Source organism: Electrona antarctica (genome assembly GCF_951216825.1).
Source record: "Electrona antarctica genome assembly, chromosome: 8".
NCBI classification, from domain to species: Eukaryota; Metazoa; Chordata; class Actinopteri; order Myctophiformes; family Myctophidae; genus Electrona; species Electrona antarctica.
The window spans coordinates 29,523,218-29,545,528 of record NC_136789.1 but is presented as its reverse complement, the minus strand read 5'-3'; the positions used below and the strand labels follow the sequence as shown (position 1 = coordinate 29,545,528).

The following is a 22,311-nucleotide window of genomic DNA, read 5'->3' as shown; positions in this document are numbered from 1 at the left end:
GGTCAGAACAGGCCAGTTCTGTGTCAGGCATGCCCAAATATGGAGTGTTGCGAGGTCAGAACAGGCCAGTTCTGTGTCAGGCATGCCCAAATTTGGAGTGTTGCGAGGTCAGAACAGGCCAGCTCCATATATGGACCCTGGGCAGGGGCCCGGTCCAGAGCCCGGGCAGAGGCTTTTTTGGGGCGGTTCTGGACAACCGTGGGTCCGACCGACTCTGCACCGGGCACTGCACTCCCTGTGGTGGTGTGGAACGCGTGTGTCAAATTTGAATACGTGGATTACAGACGTACAGAGACTTGGTGCATATATAGTTAGATTGACAGAAGAGACATTCAGTATCTGACATGAACACTTGAACCAATAAATCATTTTCAATAAATGACCTCAACCTTTTCCCTAATCTTTTTGCATACGTTGGGCAGTATTATGCGTGTCTTAAGTACCAGGTCTTATTACTTAACTTAAGACCTGGAGGCGTGATCAATGCCATTTGGCTATTCTGAGTGGCCAAACAGCATTGACCACGCCTCCAGGTCTTAAGTTAAGTAATAAGACCTGGTACTTAAGACACGCATAATACTGCCCAGTATGTCTACTGTACAAAACAAAAACAATGGAAATCCAGTGATTGATATTCTTTATTTTATCAGACTTAGCAGACCATTTTAAAACCGTAGTAACTTCTCAGTCAAATGTTGTTAGATGTAAGATGAATTATTAGAATTAAAAGGTATTCACAGGCATAATGCTATAGCTAGTAGGTACAGTATGCATGTTACATGGTTGATTTCAGTATTGTACAACAAACTGTGATGCTGTGATCACAACAATAAATAAATTAAAGAATTAATGACCATATTAATTTGGTGTGATGTCGGTATGCTCATCCATTGATTTCAGTATCTTGGTAGGAAAGCATGTGTACAATGCTGTGGTGTAACTATATGTTCATGCCCTGCCTTGGCTCACTGTGACTTATACTGTTCTGTATTCTACTCTAAAACTGATTTCTAGGATCTTATTATGTATAAGAATGAATCTGGATCACATTTCACACATTAACCTGATCTTTATCTCTGCCAAGTTGACCATTTAGTCCCTATAATATACTTAGTTGACTGCGGTGCCCCAGGGGCATGAACTTGGTCTTCTCTGTTTTTCCCTTGACATCAATTGTAAATCTGCTTTCTTTTTAATGTTTGTATAAAACGACATGCCCAGAAATGGGACATCAGGGTCCAAGTCAAGCTTGAGTTGTTTGGGCATGTGTACACTAGGGATTTAAGCGCAACTAGTCGACTATTCAACTAGTCGACTAGTAAATCCACTAGTCGACCTTGCTGGTACTAGTTGACTAGTTGCTAAGGCCTCAAGATCAGATAGAAGTCTAGATTATAGTCACACAGTTTTTAAATGTACAAATGTAAAAAATAAAAATAAAGCTTTTTTTTTAGTTAAACAACTAGACGACTAGGTAACTAGTCAACTAGTAAAAATCACTAGAAGTGAAAGCCCTAGTGTACACATCATGTTGGTGGTGTGTATTGATGTCTATGTTGTTGCAGCATTGTGTGTAAGGAGGAGGTCAGAGCGTCTGGTTGTGACTTCGAGGAGGCTGCTGCTGCTGGTGGTGATGTGGACTGTTGAAGTGATAAGGCTCGTGGTGGTAGTGGCTGTGGGAGATGGCCGGGTGCTCGATGGTCTCACTCTGTAGTTCGTCCTGCTTGTGAAGCCCCTCCAGCTTACTTCCCACCAGCTCCTTGATGAAAGCCTGAAGGACAGAACAGAACAAGTTACAACACACATAGAAGCTCAATAAGTAGCATGCCCAGGCTACCACGTGAGAAACCCATTCAGTACGGGAACCTCTTTTGGTGTTTTAAAAGCATTATGTTATACTTTAGCTATTGAAAAATAGCAGATCTTCATGATTTTCACAATTTTTTAGAAAAATCGTGAAAATGTGGCACAAATCATTGAATATATATTCTGTCCGCGCGACATTTTTCAAAACTACAGTATGCCTCCGGTGGGGTCCCTGGAGCAACATATATTCAGATGGGGGTCCGTGGCCAAATACCGATAATTCTGAGGGTCCTTGACGTGGAAAAAGGTTGAGCATCACTGACATAGAAACATAGGTTTTTCCGAAAACCTTTTTAGAGCCTGAGGCCGGGCAGAAATAGCTGTGCCTTATTTATTAATGAGCTCCATCAATAGCAAGACAGTGAATAGCAAGGATTGCAGATAAAACAGGAGGAACAACAAGTGATGAAGTTGTTTGCCATTTAACATTCCAATTTGTTGGAAGCCCCGTGGAATTATCATTGGAAAAGAATATTATAAAATAATGTTGGTTTGCTTCAAGTCATGATACCAGTTTAAAACACACCATGAAGTATTCTGCCATATTTTCACTGATGTTGGGACCTTAAAAAAACATTTTGGGGACAACAGAAAGTTGTGTCAATCGTAGGAAAATGTTAACTATTTTTGGTTCTGTGTTTTATAAATGTCCCAAATGGAAAGGAGGCCTCTGAGAGTTGCAGAGAACCTTGGAGAGTAGTGGGAGGATGACCTGACAGGCCATGCCAGAGGAAGTTCTGCACTCTGCTGAACAGTGGGCTTTTTTGCAGAAAATTTCGATTTTAGTTTTAGTCATATTTTAGTCACCTGGAATGTTTTAGTGTGAGTCTAGTTTGACTAAATATCATAAGATTTTAGTCGACTAAATCTGCAGTTCATTTAGTCGACTAAAATAGATTTTGGTGCGCCTTGATGCCGTCGTAATGGCTCATTTTACACTTGTTGAAAATAACCGATCTACAAGCTCAGCGTGACGCGTTGTGAGCTTGTAGATCGGCTATTTTCAGCATGCAACCAAGTGTAAAATGACTTATACGGGATCTCTTGTCCACTATAGTCCCTTTCTAACATTTTAGACTAGTTTTTATCTGTTGACGAAATTGTCAATACATTTAGTCTTAGTTTTAGTCATCATAGCTTAGTTGTCATTTAGTTTCCATTTAGTTTTCGTCAGTGAAAAAAGGCAGTCGACGTCGACAAAAACAACACTGCTTACGAATGTCGTGCTGGAGCTGATGTGTTGTCATGTTATTTAAATTGTTTCCTCAGTGTTGAGTTACGTTAGTTGAGAGAACGAAATAGAGAAACAATTCTTTTTTTTATATATATATGCCAGATGAGACAAAAAGAAAACCAGCCTTCACAATTTGATTAGCCTGCTCTTGTCCCTGTGTTTGTGTAAGTCTGCACTGGACTCTCTGAGGCCCTACACTTTCACCAAGAGACTCATTGTCCTCGGGAAAAGAAATGGAGGGAGAAAAAGAGAGGGTGTACACAGATCGCCATTGTTTACGCGGAGTGTCTGCGGTAGGTCGTGTCAGACACTGCTAAAAGCACTGCGTACAGGAGGCCAGGGAAGCCTACAGTATGTAGACTAGAGTGGGTGGTCAATGTCATGTGCATAACATGCACATCACCATGACTATCGCTGTTGTCGTGTCGGGTGGGTTGGAAACCTTGTATGTCTAAAACCATTCATTTTTTTAAATTATTATTTAAAACAAATTGTAGCTGATCTACAAGCTCACAATGTGTCACATTGCGTTGTGAGCCTGTAGATCGGCTATTTTCACAACTTTTGTGCGACACTCTTGAAGAAGGGCATTAATTTATTTAAAAAAAATGCAGGCCCAGACGGTTAGCTCAACCGTCTGGGCACCTAGGCTGCTGAGCCAGCCTGACAGCGTGCCGCGGGTTCGACTCCCGGTCCCGACGGCCTTTGCCGCGTGTCTTCCCCCACCCCATCTCTCTCCCCATTTCCTGTCAGTCTACTTTCAACCTATCAATAAAGGCAGCAAAAAAAAATGCATAAAGGGCCTGGCAAACGTGAAGCGAGGAACGCAGGCGTTGTTGCCTGGATCAACACAGGTCTCCTCCAGGCCTGGATCAACACAGGTCTCCTCCAGGCCTGGATCAACACAGGTCTCCTCCAGGTCTGGATCAACACAGGTCTCCTCCAGGTCTGGATCAACACAGGTCTCCTCCAGGTCTGGATCAACACAGGTCTCCTCCAGGCCTGGATCAACACAGGTCTCCTCCAGGTCTGGATCAACACAGGTCTCCTCCAGGGCTGCTGAAGAGGGGGCGCGACAACGCAAGCGTAAAAAAAAAGAAGCTAAACAGAATCCAGGTCTGGTGAGTCGCGGGCGTGTGCACGTAACGAGCACGCGTGCATCAAATTCACCGCGCTCACGTAAATACGCTTGCGTTGTCGCACCGCGACTTCTCCGAGCAAAAACGCAGGTCTCATTGAAAATGAACTATAGGTGTGTTTTATCGCTCGCCGTTTGCAAGGCCCTTTAAACATTCAATCATGGAGATACGAGGTTTCTGCCCGACAGCAACAGCATCATCAACATAATGACATGTCCTTATTGTTTCTCAACTTAAACGTACCTCAGTGTCGCTGCTGCACTTGTGAAGAAGCTCCTGCTCAGAAGGAAAAAAAGAACATTGTAACCCAGGGGTGCCCAAAAGGTAGATCGCGATCTACCAGTAGATCACAAAGGCTGTGCAGGTAGATCACATGACATGCCCCTTAAAAAAGAAAAAAACATTTCTCCCCCTCTATTTCCCATTCCAAGTGCATTTGTCTTATACTGTACAGAATGTAACACGAACTCTACTATTCCGAAGCCCCCACAGGTACATATTTAAACTATTTTCAGCAATGGTATAATAATTGATTTGGTGGGTAGATCTTGCCGAGCTGGTCATTTTGAAAGTAGCTCTCAAGTCAAAAAGTGTGGGCCCCCCTGTTGTAACCAAACAGCCACATGTACTGTGTACATTTATTGTACAGTATATTCACATCAGAGTCATAGAGTAAGACAGAGTTACTGTACAACAACTCTGTTCACTTCATGGGGCCATGGGGCTCTTCTACATAGACTTCTATTGAATAGGGACAACCAGACCTTCACAGGAAAGTAGAATTCATCTTTTAATCCTAGTAGAAATTATGATTTTTGCAAGACTGGCTTCTCTTTATTTAAGATCACATAATGATAATATGCTTTTATTTGCAATACATTTCATGACTCTGCAACATTTTCTGAAATGTGTAAACTTTTAGTAATGAGTTAACAAATAATTAACATAATTAACTCATGAGTTAACAAATAATTAACATAATTAACTCATGAGTTAACAAATAATTAACATAATTAACTCATCAGGTAGCCTTTTACCTTTAACTTGATGACCCTCTCCTCATCATTTGGAAGGTCAAGCAGGTCATCAATGTTCACCTCATCTGGCATGTCGTCCTCCTGAGGTGTGCAAACACACACACATACAGTTTGAGTGGAAAACGTTCCCAATACAAATGAAAATGACATATTTTTTTCAATCGTCCAGCCATATTTTAACTCTATTTTTTTTTTTTTATCTTCTTTAATCTCCCACGATTTTGCAACCCATTTTTTCACCCAGTGTCAATTATCTAATGTAATCCTGGGTGCTAATGTAATCCTGGGTGCTACACTGACCTCATGCTTCCTTCTATGCATGAGGAGTCCAAGCTGCTTCTTTTCACCTGACAGGGGAGAGTTTCCCCGGCCGGACGTAGCGTAGCGCGTGGAAGGAACACGTTATTCCATATTTTAACTCTAATAAATGAATGACCCTGAAAAGTATTGTACATCTATCTATTTTTGGAAAACAAAAATTAAGTTAAGTGTGTCAGTGGGTTTTTAATAAATATTGAACCAATGAAAAGTATTAACAAGATCTTGTGGCTAAATAATAATTACAGTAGATCCAACACGTGTTATCATTATTAGTTTTGTACATTTTCAGAACAGTTTTGGACGTACACGTTGTCCACCCAAGTGACCCACGACAATAACAACAAAATATTAGGATTCAGCCCAGCACACAAATGCATCTCAATCATGGGGCCGAGGGCTGAGGCGTAACAAACAAACAATGTCCATGTAATACTGTAACAGTTGCACGCTCACATTGAACAAAAGGCACATTGTACAACAAGCTCAGTAGAAGGAGGAGAGGCAAGTCCCACTAGGCACTCGTCCATCCACAGCACCAGACTGCATTTCATTTGGCTGGTTTGGTGCTTTGGTGCATACTTAATTTCAACTCCCAGCAGCCCTGGCTGCTTCATTTCTCTAAAGAAATGAAATAACTATAGGGCCCATATGTGTTGCCTGAAAACCTCTTTGTAATCTTTTTTTCGTGTTGCCTGAAAACCTCAACACACTTTACAGTCACTTTACTGCTGCAAAATAAGAACTTTACTTTACTTTCAGTTCATGAAAAGTGCACTCTGCAATCTTGAAATGGGCCTGAAACCAGAGGTCTGTGAATGCTGCCGGGCCCCTGATTGGCCCCATAAGCATTCGAGAACTGTTATATCAACAGATTATCGCCATCTCAATTCTGTTGCTGTACTCTGTCTAATTTTTTTCTCACATATTTCAACACAACCTTGTATTTCATCACAGCCCCATCTATGGGCCCCGTAGGCCTACTGTAATTGCTCCCTGAGACCATACTAGCCTAGTACAGTATGGGATTATTTGTACAGTCTTAGTTAAAGACGGGAACCCCTTTTGGTGTTTCTAGCATGATGTTATACTTTAGCTATTGAAAAATAGCAGCTCTACAAGCTCATAGCGCTACGAGCTTGTAGATCTGCTTTTTTTTTTTTTTTATCGTGAAAATGCAGTGCCTCAAACTAGTGAACATTTTTAACTCAAATCTTTACTTCTGAGGGGTCCCTGGAACAACATATTTTCAGATGGGGGTCGGCGGCCTATAACATATACTTTTTGTAAGGACATGAAATATTGAGCACCACCGGCACCGATACAGAAACATAGGTATTTTCAGAAAACTGTCATGATTTAGAAGACATTTTTTTTTTATTTCGACATCAGGGTTAAATGAGGTCGAATCAACCAGAGATTTGTGTAAAAGGTCCTGTCAATTATGTCACTGGAGCCTAGCTGGTGTTTACCTCCTGATGGAAGACCTGCCCTTTTCCTGTTTACCATCCATCATTCCTCTCTGGCCCCAAAACACTGCCCATGTAAGGCGAGCAAACTCAGCAAAGCATCTGCAGCCACATGTATGCATGTAGGACTACATCACTGAGAATAATGATAGCAGCTGTGTAGGTTTTTATTTCTCTCTGGGGTGCTTCATGCCTTTTAAGGAGAACTGCATGAGATTGAGATCTGCTCTTTACTGAAATCTGATGCAACTCCAATTCTAAAAACGTAATGTCTCAGATAATTTGACTGACAAAATAATCCAATTTCTATTGTCTTATATGTGAAAGAATAACCGTTTAAGCCACAAACAGTGTTTAGGCCTATATATGGCCAATAACTTTAAAATGCCTTTAAATTAATTCAAGTATTGAATTGGTAGGCTGTGCTTTCTACAGTAAAAATCCCATTTCAGTTGGTAAGACTCAGCTAATTCTTGATTCGACCTCGTGTGGTCATAATATATGTTAGAACCAAACGCACCTTCCCCGAGTAGAGCTGGTCCAGGCATTCGTCGATCCACTTCTCCACGTCCAGGCGCTTCTGGAGCTCCTTTCTGTTGTATTTCACCGTAACCCGGGCTCTTCTCTGGATACCGCATGATCCACCGTGGTCTTCCAAAGATTCAAAATCGGACGACGAGGCGTCATCTTCAGGTGTCGCCATGGTCCCGTCGGCTGCCATATGCCTCTCGTCCAACTGGTTCTCAAACAAAAGTGAAGTGCAAGTCAGTGCACTGGGTGTGTGAGGCTGGATGGTGGTGACAAAAGGAGTCGACTCTTGACAGCTCAACAGTTGAGACTGCAGTGTATCTGGATTGACTCGTTCGTTCCTCCGGGGCGCCTATCCTATTCTACAGCATATTATCACTGCAGGTCACACCGGAGAGACAAAATTCCACTGGAGAGGCCACATGGGGGAGGAAAGTTTATAAAAACAGACTGACACACTTTTCAGCACTTAGCTATAGGATAGCCTGGCTAAACATGTAGGCTAAGCCCTCCTTCTTATCTTCAGTAGCCAAGAGTAGGCTTATTATTTTCAGTATTCTCTGACATTATGCTATAATTGATCAAAACAATCATCATTGTTCCACTAGTTTGTACTTTGTAGCCTACAGTAAAGAGTAAAGTAGACTTATCACGGCTGGATAAGGACCTCATTGGAAATAGGCCAAGTCTTGTGACCTTACTGTGACGGTGATTAGTGATTAGTGAATATATCTTTGTGAATTTGTGTAGCCTGCCCTGTTCAAAGCCTATATCTGTTGTAGCCTATTTTAATTCATCAAACTAAATAATTCAGTCAATGAATCCGTTTAGGCTACCATGTAGGCCTATGTACCAAGTTGGGCATGGTCTCAGATCATATTTGTTTCTGTTTAAGAAAGGTCCCATTGAAATTAAATCATGGACTTGATTTTTGTGTCCACATAATACTAGTTTTACAGATATTTGTGTAGCCACTGGTTTAACTGGCTTAATAAATGCTGAAGTAGTGTTTATATAGTATGCTTCAATTCCAAAATCAGATCAAATTAGAGTAGATATTTTATTCCACATCACAAACACTTACACAATGATGAAATTAAATAATGAAAATGTATAACTTAAACAAACTTTGGCATGAACATAAAATCAAAATGACAGACAAGACAATTAAATAGCAGTGTGATCTCTGTCTGCAGGACAAATCAAATATTCTTGTATCCCCTGCCCTGAATATCTTTGGGGTATTTCATACAGCCAACAAAGTATCCATAGCATCACTTTATTTAGCACCATATAAATATAAATATATATATATCATTTTATGACAATCAGAGTGAAGACATATAAACATACATTTAAAAAATAAATAAATAAGGTAAACAATAAAAAATGATGGTACGTACAAATAATAAGGAAATAATGATTGAAATGCAAAAAAAGACAAAAAAAAAGAAATTGTGATTCAGTGTAAAAAACAATAAAGCAAACACATTACATACAGTGATCATATAAAAGAAAACAAATAGATATTATTGGTGGTTTTATCGAAGGTCATTTGTTTTTGGTACGTGTTGTATAGGTCCGGTTTATTGGTAGTGGTACAGTTGCGTCTTTGGGTCATAAGAGCTGTTCCCCATATAGATTTTTCAACAGTCAAATAATCTTCATTAAAAAAGTTTGTATTTTTTGCCCCAAAACGCGGTTTCTTTTGTTTACATGTTCAACATAGAATTAGTGGATTCTACGTTATGAGTGGAGCCACTCATAAACCCCCCACCCCCACACACACCTTCACTATTCCTGAAGAGAGTCAAACAGAAGTGCTAGTATAATTTCCCATCCTATGACTGTCCAGTCAGTCAGTATTCAGACCATGTCTCATCTAAGACCCACCCCAGTGCCCAGGCCAGTCAGTATTCAGACCATGTCTCATCTAAGACCCACCCCAGTGCCCATCCTATGACTGTCCAGTCAGTCAGTATTCAGACCATGTCTCATCTAAGACCCACCCCAGTGCCCAGGCCAGCCTCCTCCCTCCACAGATACTCGTGTCCAGGTGAGAGCGAGTGACGCTCCCCCCTGGCGAGGCTGCTCTCCACGGGGGTATGCCTGTATCCTCCAGACCTGCCGTCCGGGTTGAGCGTGAGGCTGAGGCGAGCCGTGCTGTTGCTGATTTTGAACAGGCTGCCGGGGCCGAGGAGGAAGGCGTCCCTCTCGCTGCCTCCCAGATTGTTGACCGCCTCCAGGTCGTTGTACACCGCCTTGTCGCTCAGCTGCTTCCTGCCCTGCATGCGCCGCCTCCTCCTCAGCATCATGATGCCCGCCACCAGGACGAGCATCAGGACGGCCAGGACGCAGGAGGCGGTGACGGTGGCGGACGACGGCTCCGAGGTTTGCAGCAACGCGGGCTTGAAGCTGGGCTGGAGCGTGAACTCGCAACTGGGGCCCATGAAGCCCATGGGGCACTGACACACAGGCCCGCTGAAGTGGAGGAAACAGGTGCCCCCGTTCTGGCAGGGCCGGGCGCCGCAGGCGTCCGAACGCACGCTGCAGTTCTTGCCCGTGTAGCCCAGGGTGCAGGAGCAGGTGTAGTCGTTCACGCCGTCCTGACAGGTGCCGGCGTTCTGGCAGGGACCCGGGGCACAGTCGTCAACGTTTACCTGGCAGTTGGCGCCGGTGAAACCCACCTGACAGCGGCACAACACACTCTGGCCGAGGTCCAGACACTCGCCACCTGAGAGAGAGAAAGGACACCGCTCTATTTAACCCATGTAGGCCTGAGACCAGAATCTACAAATCTGTCTTAAAAATAATAATAAATAATAATAATAACAAAAAACCTTATGTTTCTATGTCAGTGGTGCTCAAACTATTTCATGTCAAGGACCTCAAAAATTATATGTATTTGGCCGCCGACCCCCATCTGAAAATATGTTGTTCCGGGCACCCCCCCAGAAGCAAAGATTTGAGTTCAAAACGTTCGCTCTGAACGAATATATATTCAACGATATTCGGTGCCGTGCTACGAGCTTGTAGATCTGCTATTTTTCAACAGTTGACGTTTTAAATAATGGTTAAAGTGGTTAGAAGCTAACGTGACACAGACGCGTTGCGGGTCTAATTGGATTAATAGCCTGCAGATCAGGGAGGACCATCCCGCAGGCTTCAGAAGGGAGTGTTAATAGGATTACATTTAACACCGTCTCAAGGTTGTCTGTGAATGGAAAAGTCCTTTTCTCTACCGACCGACGCCGTGGTATACAGTGGACACATGCAGTGTTTTACAAATCAAATCTCCCATTTCCTTGTTTCAACTCCTGTACCGTCCCTCCCCAGTAAGTATCAAGTGCACCTTGAAGGTTGCAAATGCATATCAGAGTAACAGAAACGCTTGCCAGTGGCTACACTAATTGTTTCGGCACAAACAAGGGACTAAATTCATTTCGCTCCTATGCCACCAAAATGTGGAACGCCCTACCAACGGTCATTAAGACATGCGAATCCCTTGACTCCTTCAAAACCGCTCTCAAAAGGGCACCTATACGGACGGCTGCAATTCGAAACTGCCCCCCGTAAAATCTGAATCCACCACCCATCCCTTTTTCCCCTCACTGTATATGTTTTCTTTTCCCTTGCTATATAGAAGTGTATATTTGTACGTCTCTAAATGTTATGATGAATTGAACATGGTGGACCCTCTTGTAAACAAGCGTAGTGCTTTATTGGTCGTCCACTCACAGTTGACAGTTTTTGTATTGAGTTGTGCTTGAAATGTAGGCTACTGTAAACTGTTAATAAATACTTCAATCAAAATGTAAAAATAAAGTTTACCAAAAAAAAATACTTCAATCAATCAATCAATGATCATATGGTTCAGAGTGATTTGATTTTTTAAATGGGTTTCTATTAAAGGACCACTTCACCACTTTTCAACATCTCTTCATATAATTGGTCCTCACTAATGTTCATGATAAAACACCACCATTTTTTCCTACTCAGTCTGTGTCTCATAGGAGGGCTTTGGGCAGTTCGGACACCCGTCCACCAGTGACATCATCATTAGGCAGGTTTTTTTAAAAACAAGATTTGTTTTAAAATATATTTAGATTTGTATTATCGTGAGAACGATGGCTTCAACTTTTGCATTGCAACTTTTCAGGAAAAGAAAGCCTGCCGTTTCTATTAGCTTGGATTCACCATCGATGATGTCACTGGTGGACGGGTTTCTGAACTGCCCACAGCCTTCCTATGAGACACAGACTGAGTAGGAAAAAATGGTGGTATTTTATCATGAACATTAGTTAGGACCTATTATAGGAAGAGAAGTTGAAAAGTGGTGAAGTGGTCCTTTAATCTATTCCATTATGATTAGCAGTCCATATGTCATTTTGTTTTTGTGGTGCAGTATTTGGCTACGGCCAGATCACGTAAGCACTGCAGGATGAGTTATTGATTTCTAACCCCTGCTGGGTGTTTTACTCCCTGATAACCAACAGAGGGAGCCAACAGACAGAAGACTCCACTGGAGTCTTCTATCCACTTTTACCAACCCAAATCAGGACTTTTAATCAAAATATATTAAACATGAAATATGACAAAAACTGATCTTCAATATCCTGGGGCGATTCATTAATAAATGATAATAATGGAAACGTCAAAAAAGGTTGTGCCAAATACTTAATCAATAACAAATGACTTAACATTATTCAGGCAGACTGCTGGCGTGAGTTTAAACCACTAGATGTCGCCAACAGTACACCTGTCTTCCATTCATTCCACTGCAGTGCAAGAATATGCCACTGACTCACCATTTAAACATGGACTGTTACTGCATCGGTCCAGCTTCTTCTCACAGTTGGAGCCAGTGTAGTTGGGAGGACAGCGACAGGTGTAGCCTCCTGCCAGCGCCTCCATGCAGGTGCCGCCGTTGAAGCAGGGCCCGTCAGCACACGTCATGGCGAGGATCTCACAGTTCTTCCCATAGAAACCCTGTGGGCAGGTACAGGAATAGTCGTTCTCCAGATCCTATATGGGAGACAAAGAGGAAAAGAATACTTTCCGTTAATATTTCATACACACATTTTGACAATTTACAATTTAGGCATTTAGCAGACGCTCTTAATCCAGAGCGACTTACAATAAGAAATAACAAAAAACATGGTGACAGTCAGATCATGACAGCCAAGTGATTTATGCTAACCAAACAGTAATAGCCTACCTAACCAGTATTAAAAGACCTTTTAAAATCCATTGACTATTTCATAAAATTACAGCTAAAGACTTTGCAATGTCTGTTCCCCCCCCACCCCCCTTTTCCTCTTTTTTTTGTGTTCATTCTCACCAACAGCAAGGGCATTTTGCACAAAAGCTGAGGAAAGAATGGTTTACTTCAACACTATGGTGCAATCTGTGCTGCCCTTCTGAGACTGAGGCGTTGCCATGGTTACAGCTAGGGTCTTTATAAGTAAAAGCTTTCATTTATACTTTGTCACACAGCTGTGTCGACAAATGTTGCCTGACAAACATGGCATTCTTCCAACTGTCGCCTAATACTCTAAATTCATTCACCTTGCTTCAGTCATTCACTGTTGTCTCTAAAATCCCTCAAACAATGTTTTGAACACTCTTTTGATTTGTGTTCTTAGTTGCTCCTCTAATATATTGTAAATCAGTGGTTCTCTAAGTGGGGTCCAGGGACCATCAGGTTTCATTGAGGGGGCTCTAAATGGACCCTTGCCGGTCTGTAACTTTGAGAGTGTACACATGTAACCAAATGGATCTGTATCTGATTTGTACACACTCAGGAGTCAGGACTTCCTTGAAATAAAAGAAAAAAAGGTTCGAGAACCACTATTATAAAATTGTACACATTCCGTTTATTCCGCATACTTACATTGCAGCTACCGCCATTCTTGCACGGGTTACTATCGCACTCGTTGGTCTCCAGCTCGCAGTTGGTGCCTCCGTATCCGGGCCGGCAGGTGCAGGTGTAGCTGCCCTGGCCGGTGTTTGTGCACGTGGCGCCGTTGGCACAGGGCCTGTGATTGGTGCAGTAGTTGAGGTCCTGGTCACAAAAGAGGCCCCCCCACCCTTCCTGACAGTTGCACTGCCACGGCTGGCTGCACGTCCCGTGGAGGCAGCCCGGGTAACGCACGCACTCCACGCAGGAGGGGCCGTCCCAGCCCATACGACACTTACAGCCCCCTGGGGCCTCGCAGTAGCCATGCTTCTCGCTGCAGTCCGCTGAGCAGATGGCTATAGAGGCGAGAGGGGAAGGGAGGGGGGGTGTGTGAATACAATGGGCACGCCCTCTCCAATACATTACACACGTGCATATACACACACACACACACAACACACACACACACACACACACACACAACACACAACACACACACACACACACACACACACACACACACACACACAGAGCACCCTGTCTGACCCTAGCCATGTCTCAGACTCCACTATTGGTTAAGTATTAAGCCAAGCAGGTGGTAGGCAACACTGCTGAAGACAAATGCTTTTTTGTCTCCTTGCTATTGTATCTCACACATGCACGCACACACACACACACACATGCACACATAGACACACACACATGCACACACACACACACACGCGCACACTTGACAAATGTTTTTTCTCTCCATTGTAGCAGTGAACAAAGGCCAGATGGAAGACTGCAAGCCTTCTCACTACTGAGAAAAACATAATACTGTAAAGATATCTCCCAGATAAAGAGCATAGATCTGCATTAGGAACTTCAGTTCAATCATAGGTGGGACCGTGGGAGGATTAAAAAAAATACTTTCGTACAAATGCTACCTGCCCGACTTCATATAATGTGAATGTGTTTTAAAAATGAGATGCAATGCCATACATCGCTGTCTTTAAAACACTTGCTTGTGAGACAGCAAGGCTAACTGTATTGTTTTTTTTTAATCCACCTTGTTAATTAATTACCCATTTGTGCACGAGTACACCCTTATAGATCGATTTGGTTTCATTCCTACATGGTAAATGGTGCATTTATATAGCACCTTTATCCAAGGCGCTTTACATAGATTGTGCATTACATTCACCCATTCACCCATTCACACACACATTCATACACCGATGGCGGCGGAAACCATGCAAAGCACCAACCAGCACATCAGGAGCAATTAGGGGTTCAGTGTCTTGCTCAAGGACACTTCGACACCAACTCTGTTCTACTACTCTGTAGAAATCCTAAACATGTCTTACAGTGTTTAGGATTTGACTGCATGGCTACTACTTACGTTCAGAACAGTAGCTGCCCTTCCATCCCTCCAGGCAGATGCGGTTGCCTTCCTCGTCGCAGGTGTAGTGTCCCAGCGTGTCGTCACGGGGTCGGCAGTAGTCGGCACAGCCGTCACCAAAGTAGTACTCATCGCAGAACACGTGGTAGGAGTACCGCAGCTCACTCTGCTCTCCAAAGTGGACGTCCTGAGACCAGTCCTCTCCGATGGACAGTCTTCTTCTGGTTGCCAGGCGATTGACCAAATTGTTTTGGTTGTCTACAGAGAAGACATATCTAGTTATTAATGTTTGTTTTGTTTTGTTTTGTTTTTGTTTTGTCATATTTGCATGATGAGTAAAAATGTAACTGTTTGTGTAAATTGTGTGTACTGTAGCCTACTTATAGCTTACCTGTGTATTCTGTTGGAGTTTCTGCATTCCAGGCCTCAATGATCAGTGAAAACGTCCCCTTAAACATGAAATGATTTATTTAATATTCAGAAAAGAAAGCACCTGCACAAAGATGTAGCCTATCTCTATTTTGTGAAATGTTATATTGTATCAGTAGAGCACTATATAAACTCGTAGTAGTAGTAGTAGTAGTAGTCTATTTACCGGCCACTTGAAGTGGAAAGGCACCCTGATAGGAGCGCTAGCAGAGATGGAAGTGTGATCGGCCCGGATGACGTTGGTGTGACCTGTTCCGAAGGTGCAAGGGGGCTCTGCGGAGATCACATCCTCCGGGTGCTTCAAGCAGATCCTGAAGAACATGTGGCAGTCTCTGCGTCGCCTGCAGATGCGGTGTGCCGTGTGGAATGAATTGATCTTCAACTCGAACACACCCGAAGACAAAACCTGTACGGCAAAAAAAATAAAAAATATATTGATCAGACGTGCACCTGGGACAGGTCACTGCAACATTATGAATGTTAGCCTAATTTTTTAAACAGTTTAATAGTTTACTTTAAATAACACTGACGGTAGGCTACTTACCACTTGTACTAAGGCCAACGTGAAAAGGTATCTCAGATGTAGGTAGGCCATTTCGTTCTTCCCGGGGGTTGAGTTAAAAGTGCAGGAGGCTAATATACGCGTAATAATATTCCACAAAAGACGCGCATGCAGACGCTAAAGGAAACGGTCCAAATGTCAAAACAAAACAAAGCAAAAAAAAAAAACGTTTTAAAGTAGGCCTCCAATGGTCATTGCCTAAAATTGCCCTAAACTTCAATACAAAGTCCCTGTTTTCTAATCTGTATCATAAATCCTCCTCCTCGCCGCTGGTGAACTTTGTATTGGATTCTTTCTGGTGTGTCATGAAAGTGAGTGGTGCTTTTATACGTCTGATTTGCTCCGCGTCACGTGAAGAGGAGGGGCCAGGGGAGACCTCCAGGGACCTGCTCCTCTAGCTATAGGGGTATAGGGACATCTCTCTGGGGGACATGATGTGGGACCGGCCGTCTGGGGCTGCTGCTATATGGAGATTTAACCTGCTCATAGATCTAACCTGCTCCTTTGGGGACATGTGGGACCGTCCGGGGCCGCTATATGGAGATTTGGAGGTGATGCAGATGCAGTTTAAGTTTAGGGGTGACGTCCAAAAGTAGGCCTATACTAATTAAGTCTAATGTCAAATAACAGTTGGCACAGGCACGGTTAGACTCGAGAAGACGAGAACTATATAACTCTGGATCATTGCAGGGGCCAGGGCTAAATTAAGATTTAAGGATCATGTATCACATATATGCATTCCATTTAAATTAATAAAGCTAAACAAACATATGCCTGGCTATATCTCAGTAGCCTAAATGTTAAAAAAAAAAAAAAAAAAGGAAAAACTAAATCTTCCACAACGAAAGTGATGGAGGGGAATTCTCACTGAAAAGTAGCCCAATAAAGCAACGTGTGTATAGCGCCTATCAATATAAAATTCAAATTACAACGTGTGGTATAGGGCCATATAACACATAGGCTAAATAAGTTAAATAACCTTCCACAAACAACATGGGTGTAGGTTATATTCTGCAGGGGGGTTTTTTTTGTTGAAAGGAGCTGAACTTTGATCAGAGGGAAGTGGAAAGAATAAACATGTTCTTTCGTCTTTCTTTCCTTTGTTAATTGCTCTGACGCGTGCAGGAGAACAACAGTGGGCAGGTTACGGATAAGACCTCTCGTTGTCGGATATTTGGGGGGGGTCTTTTGTTCTGTTTTCGAGGGGGTGGGGGGGCTCCTCCAGGACTGGCTGGGTTTGGGTATATCGCGTTGCCTTTGTCTGGACCTCATGGAACAGCTGTATGATAATGACCGGCACATGGTCGTCCGTGTGGCTATTGTCTCCCCAAACCGTCTATAATTCCACATAATTCCACGCTGCTGCAGCACAATGAGCACATATATATATATCGATCTTTCTGGGAGGAGTTGGTTAGCCATATATACGACGAGCTTTTCAGCTTTTTTAGGACGTTTATGGCAAATGTTAAGGTCAATGGATTATAGTCGAGATTGTAAAGAAGGCCTATATGAAAGTATATATGCCCATATAGGCCCAATTGTCCGTGTGAATGGACCTAGTGTAGGCCTACTAGGCTACTGAGACTTTATTTGGTCTTATAATTAACTATTTTTATGGAAAACACATCACAAACAAATTATCATAGAATTTTGTTAAAATTCTCCATCAGCCTGGTCTATTCATTTGTGCAGTTGTCAATAAAAGCTATACAGTTTAACTCTAGCTTACCTAATGCCTGGGCTATCCTGTCCTGCTAAATTATAATAGGCTACATGAAATTGTCCTAAGAGTTCACAAATCTCCAATAATCTGAAGTGTGTGCTATTTTTCTACAACTAAGCAAAGTCAAAGATGAATGACTGCATTCATTAACAAGAAGCTGATGGAAAGCAGCGTCCCTCCGTGCGTTTAGGCTTATATAATGTAATTTCTTCACATAGCCTTAGTAGAAATCGCGAATTCCGAAATATATTGTGGAGGTCAAGACTCCAAAGCATGCATGTGGTGTTTGTTTATGTATGTATACGGTAGCAGCCTAGTAGTCTGTGGGGAGGAGGAGAGGGTGTTGGCGCGCGTGTGTGCTGGGGGGGGGGGGGGGTATTGATATTCTAATGAGCAGCCAGGGGGCGCGTGTCTCAAGTGGCCGTCACATCCTTCCTGACACGCTTCTCCTCCCCACGCAATGACAAGGACTGAATGAAGAATAAATCACCCTGACTTGTTCCAATCGAAGTCTATTCTAAATAATAACACTCAGTTGTGAGGAGCAGTAGTAGCCTAGTTATTTAGGCAGCCAATTATTCTCCAAGACAATGTTCTTCCAGTTGTTTAGGGCGCTTTTACACATTTTTAAACCATGTAAAAAGGCAAAAGTTGTGTGACTTGTCATTGTCATATTCATTGGATGATGGGTGTAATCAAGGGCTCTACAGAGGCTAGATTACTAGATTAACTATATATATTCTGTAGGCTAGTAGCTTCTGACTAATTTGGCTGTTAGTTATGATGGTTCTGATTTAACTATGATGAGAATGTTTTTATTTTATATTTACAGTATAAATAAGGGAATAATGTAGGCCTAAATCTGAACCAGGACCCCAAATTAGGCTATAATAATATGTCCAGACCACCAGAAAATGTTATGAAAAAACCCCAAAGAAATTATCATAATATAAAATGTAGGACTTTCAGTTTGAGACAATAAGTAAGCTACCATTTTATAGAAAACCCAGAGTTGGAGCCAAATCAATCAATATTACCTTAACACAATCCAGGCAATGGATTAGAACCTAAACCCAAAAATAGAAGAGACCCATAAAAAGTATAATTTTGGAAGACGCAAGGATTCAGACGACAACAAATTATAAAGTTTAGGGGAATTTATATAATAGATTCTCAATGAAAAGTTGTTACAGATCCAGGCTTTACATATAGCGTTATTCCATATTGTTACAAAGTCCCTTCCTGAGTCCTGGATGAAGTTTCTATTCCGTGAATAACACAATTATAGTCAAAATGACGCCATGTTGTCTACTCCCTACTCCTTTCCGAACATATAAAAGTTAAAAAAATAAAAATAATTATACTTGCAGCCAGTGAGGCTTGTTTTTTTTTTTTTTGTTGTTTTTGTTTTGGGAATATTATTCTATTTGTTCTATATTGCACTTATTTTAATTCTTTGACTTTTGTCTAATTTTATCATGTTCGGAATAAAGTTTTTCATTCATTCATTGTCCATGTCCCGGGCTGTCAGATGTCTTTGGCCTGGCATTGGAGGAGGATTGTCCATGTCCCGGGCTGTCAGATGTCTTTGGCCTGGCATTGGAGGAGTATTGTCCATGTCCCGGGCTGTCAGATGTCTTTGGCCTGGCATTGGAGGAGGATTGTCCATGTCCCGGGCTGTCAGATGTCTTTGGCCTGGCATTGGAGGAGGATTGTCCATGTCCCGGGCTGTCAGATGTCTTTGGCCTGGCATTGGAGGAGGATTGTCCATGTCCCGGGCTGTCAGATGTCTTTGGCCTGGCATTGGAGGAGGATTGTCCATGTCCCGGGCTGTCAGATGTCTTTGGCCTGGCATTGGAGGAGGATTGTCCATGTCCCGGGCTGTCAGATGTCTTTGGCCTGGCATTGGAGGAGGATTGTCCATGTCCGGGGCTGTCAGATGTCTTTGGCCTGGCATTGGAGGAGGATTGTCCATGTCCCGGGCTGTCAGATGTCTTTGGCCTGGCATTGGAGGAGGATTGTCCATGTCCCGGGCTGTCAGATGTCTTTGGCCTGGCGTGGCGATGTTAGCGAGCCCTGATTGGTCCATGAGCGAAGCGATGATTGCGGTGGCGTCGAGTCACAAGATGACAACCGTGGGTCCGACCGACTCGACACCGGGCACTGCACCCCCCTGTGGGGGTGAGGGACGCGTGTGTCGAATTTGAAGTCGGTGGGGCGAACGGTTCTCGAGTTACGTGCATTACAGACGTACAGACGTACAGACGTACAGACAGACATGCAGATGTCAGAACACCATTGTGTTGTCAGAACAGGCCAGCTCCATATATGGAGATCTAGGGGTGATCAGGTGTGATTGGCTAATTTGGGCCCTGTCCAGAGCCTCTAGAGCGGTGCCCATTGGGCATTGACCTACTTGGAACGATGCAAGTTGGAAATGAATGCCCCACCCAGTTATTATGTGTGTGTCCCTTGTATGGCCATATGGAGTTCTTTGTCAGGCATGACCAAATATGGAGTCTATGCAGATGTCAGAATGACAACAGGACAGCTCTGTATGGAAATCAGATCCAGAGCCCGGGCAGAGGCCTTTTGTGGCGGTTCTGGACAACCGTGGGTCCGACCGACTCGACACCGGGCACTGCACTCCCTGTGGGGGTGTGGAACGAGTGTGTTGAATTTGAAGTCGGTGGGGGCGAACGGTTCTCGGGTTACGTGGATTACATACGTACAGACAGAGGCGTGGTGCATTTATAGATAATAGATGTGACAGAAGATCTATAGACACAGGTGCCAAACTACATTGGCACCTGTTACTTGGAGATTGTCCTAAATACATATCATCTTTCCTGAAATGGGACCCTACCACACACACCCTGTCAAGTAATTCCCCCAAATTCAAGGTACCAAAAGTTAACTCTGAACTTGGTAGATCTGCCTTTAGCTTCTGTTGCCGTATACATGGAACGACCTACAAACAACATTAAGGGTGCGTTCGGAAATGCGCACCGGGAGCGCACTCGCCTATTAGTTTGCATTGCACAGTGCGCTCAGTGCGCTATTTCCGAACGCGCCCCTAAAATTGACCACACTGGTATACCCTTGAGCAGTTTTAAAACCTTGGTGAGCACACAGACCCCCACAATATGTAACTGTTTTTAGATCGTTTTGAAATTTGTATTAGCTTTTTATTTGTAAACCTATATGTAATTCACATGTACACCCTTTGTTTTTCTTTTCCTGATCTTCTGATGTATTGTGATGTGATTGTATTACTCAATGACGCTGAGAATGAGTTTGATTAGGCCTACTCAGTGTCATTTAGAGAATAAATAAAACTTGAATGAATAGGCCTGGCCCTATAGCCTATAGAACATAACAAATATAAGCTCAATATTTGAACACCCCTCAAATAATAGTGGGGTGTCAATAAATTGACCATGGTGTTATGACCACCTGCATGCCCGGTTTGTTCCTAGCTTGAGCACTCTGGTCCCCAACCCTTATATGCTATATGCATCTTTAGGTCACATCATATGGTGTCCTTTGGGGGAACGCCACCTATACACTGCCGCCCATGCATGTGGTGCATATCGCCATGGAAGTGGATATGGGAGCCTTTTGTGTCACGGAGAGCAGATGGACAGTGCACTCTCTCTCTGCTGTTATCATCCGTGTACAACTTGGAAGGGTGTGTGACACGAGCGTGCCACGGGGCATGGGAACCGAAGAGGAGTCATGTCATCCCCCGGCCCTCCCCTAGAGTGGTCAGCATCTGCCTCAGAGCTACGTCCCCCCCTAAGGGGAGATGGAGCTCGGTGCAAATCAAACCCTAGCTGGCCCTCAGGGGAGAAGTCAGGCTGTTGTGGCCACTGCCTCAGCCCCAGCCTGCTGTCTGATTCGGGGGACAATAGGAGGTGCGGCAACGATGTCTGCTTGAGCCACAATGCTTGTGTGTGTGTTGTGTGTGTGTGTGTGTACACACCAGGGTTGCCAAGTCTGCTTGTTGCGTTTTTTTGGGCTTGTTTTAAAGATTTGGTGGCTTGTTTTGAATATCAAACAAGCCAACATTTCTTTGATGTATATATACTATAAATAACCATAGGTTTGGGGGGAGTATGAATCACATTGAGTGACAGAATCGGTCTGGTGTCTCTACTATGTGTGTAATAGTATAATAAATGACCAAAACATTCATAATTATAGACATACATATAATTTATAATGATAAATGCATCAAATATTTAGTTATTAGTATTATATGGCGATATTATTGGGCTTGTTTTGGCTTGTTTCCGAGGGAAGATTTGGCTTATTTCTCTCACCAAGAGTTGGCTTGTTTTGGGCTTGTTTTTGTAGGTGGGTTGGCTTATTTCTCTCACAAGAGTTGGCAACACTGGTACACACTGCAAATGGGTACATTGCCAAACAGTGCCCTGCATATGTGGATATAATTTGGTTGGGGTCCAGGCTCATTTATATTCCACACGTACACACGTGTGTGATATATTATGGGTATGTTAGGCTGGTATAGTGCAGTTTACCATTCATAATATAACTTTAAAGAAATCTTTAAAGACCATTGTAACCACTGATCTACATCCAAATGACGGTATAATACGACTGGATTCTGGATACAGTGTTAACATTCTTCGTTATGCAGCATCTACTTCAAGCTTGACTATATTTTGACAATATAGAATTTGTACAATATAATTGT

The 22,311-nt window shown here is 43.1% G+C and overlaps 2 protein-coding genes across 2 annotated transcripts; both read right to left on the bottom strand.

Moving 5' to 3' along the window:
- Positions 1-620: 620 nt before the first annotated feature.
- Positions 621-8,275, bottom strand: ppp1r14aa (protein phosphatase 1, regulatory (inhibitor) subunit 14Aa). The gene is made up of 4 exons (XM_079508082.1): positions 7,584-8,275; positions 5,277-5,357; positions 4,483-4,515; positions 621-1,771 (listed from the first exon to the last, which is right to left on the bottom strand). The coding sequence occupies exons 1-4, from the start codon at positions 7,782-7,784 to the stop codon at positions 1,586-1,588; spliced, it is 501 nt and encodes a 166-aa protein (XP_079364208.1). The 5' UTR covers positions 7,785-8,275; the 3' UTR covers positions 621-1,585.
- Positions 8,276-9,585: 1,310 nt separating this feature from the next.
- Positions 9,586-15,935, bottom strand: dlb (deltaB; the record flags this gene model as incomplete). Its single annotated transcript, XM_079508967.1, has 7 exons — positions 15,848-15,935; positions 15,470-15,709; positions 15,266-15,323; positions 14,875-15,132; positions 13,485-13,846; positions 12,400-12,616; positions 9,586-10,325 (listed from the first exon to the last, which is right to left on the bottom strand). The coding sequence occupies exons 1-7, from the start codon at positions 15,896-15,898 to the stop codon at positions 9,586-9,588; spliced, it is 1,926 nt and encodes a 641-aa protein (XP_079365093.1). The 5' UTR covers positions 15,899-15,935.
- Between the last annotated feature and the right edge of the window lie 6,376 nt (positions 15,936-22,311).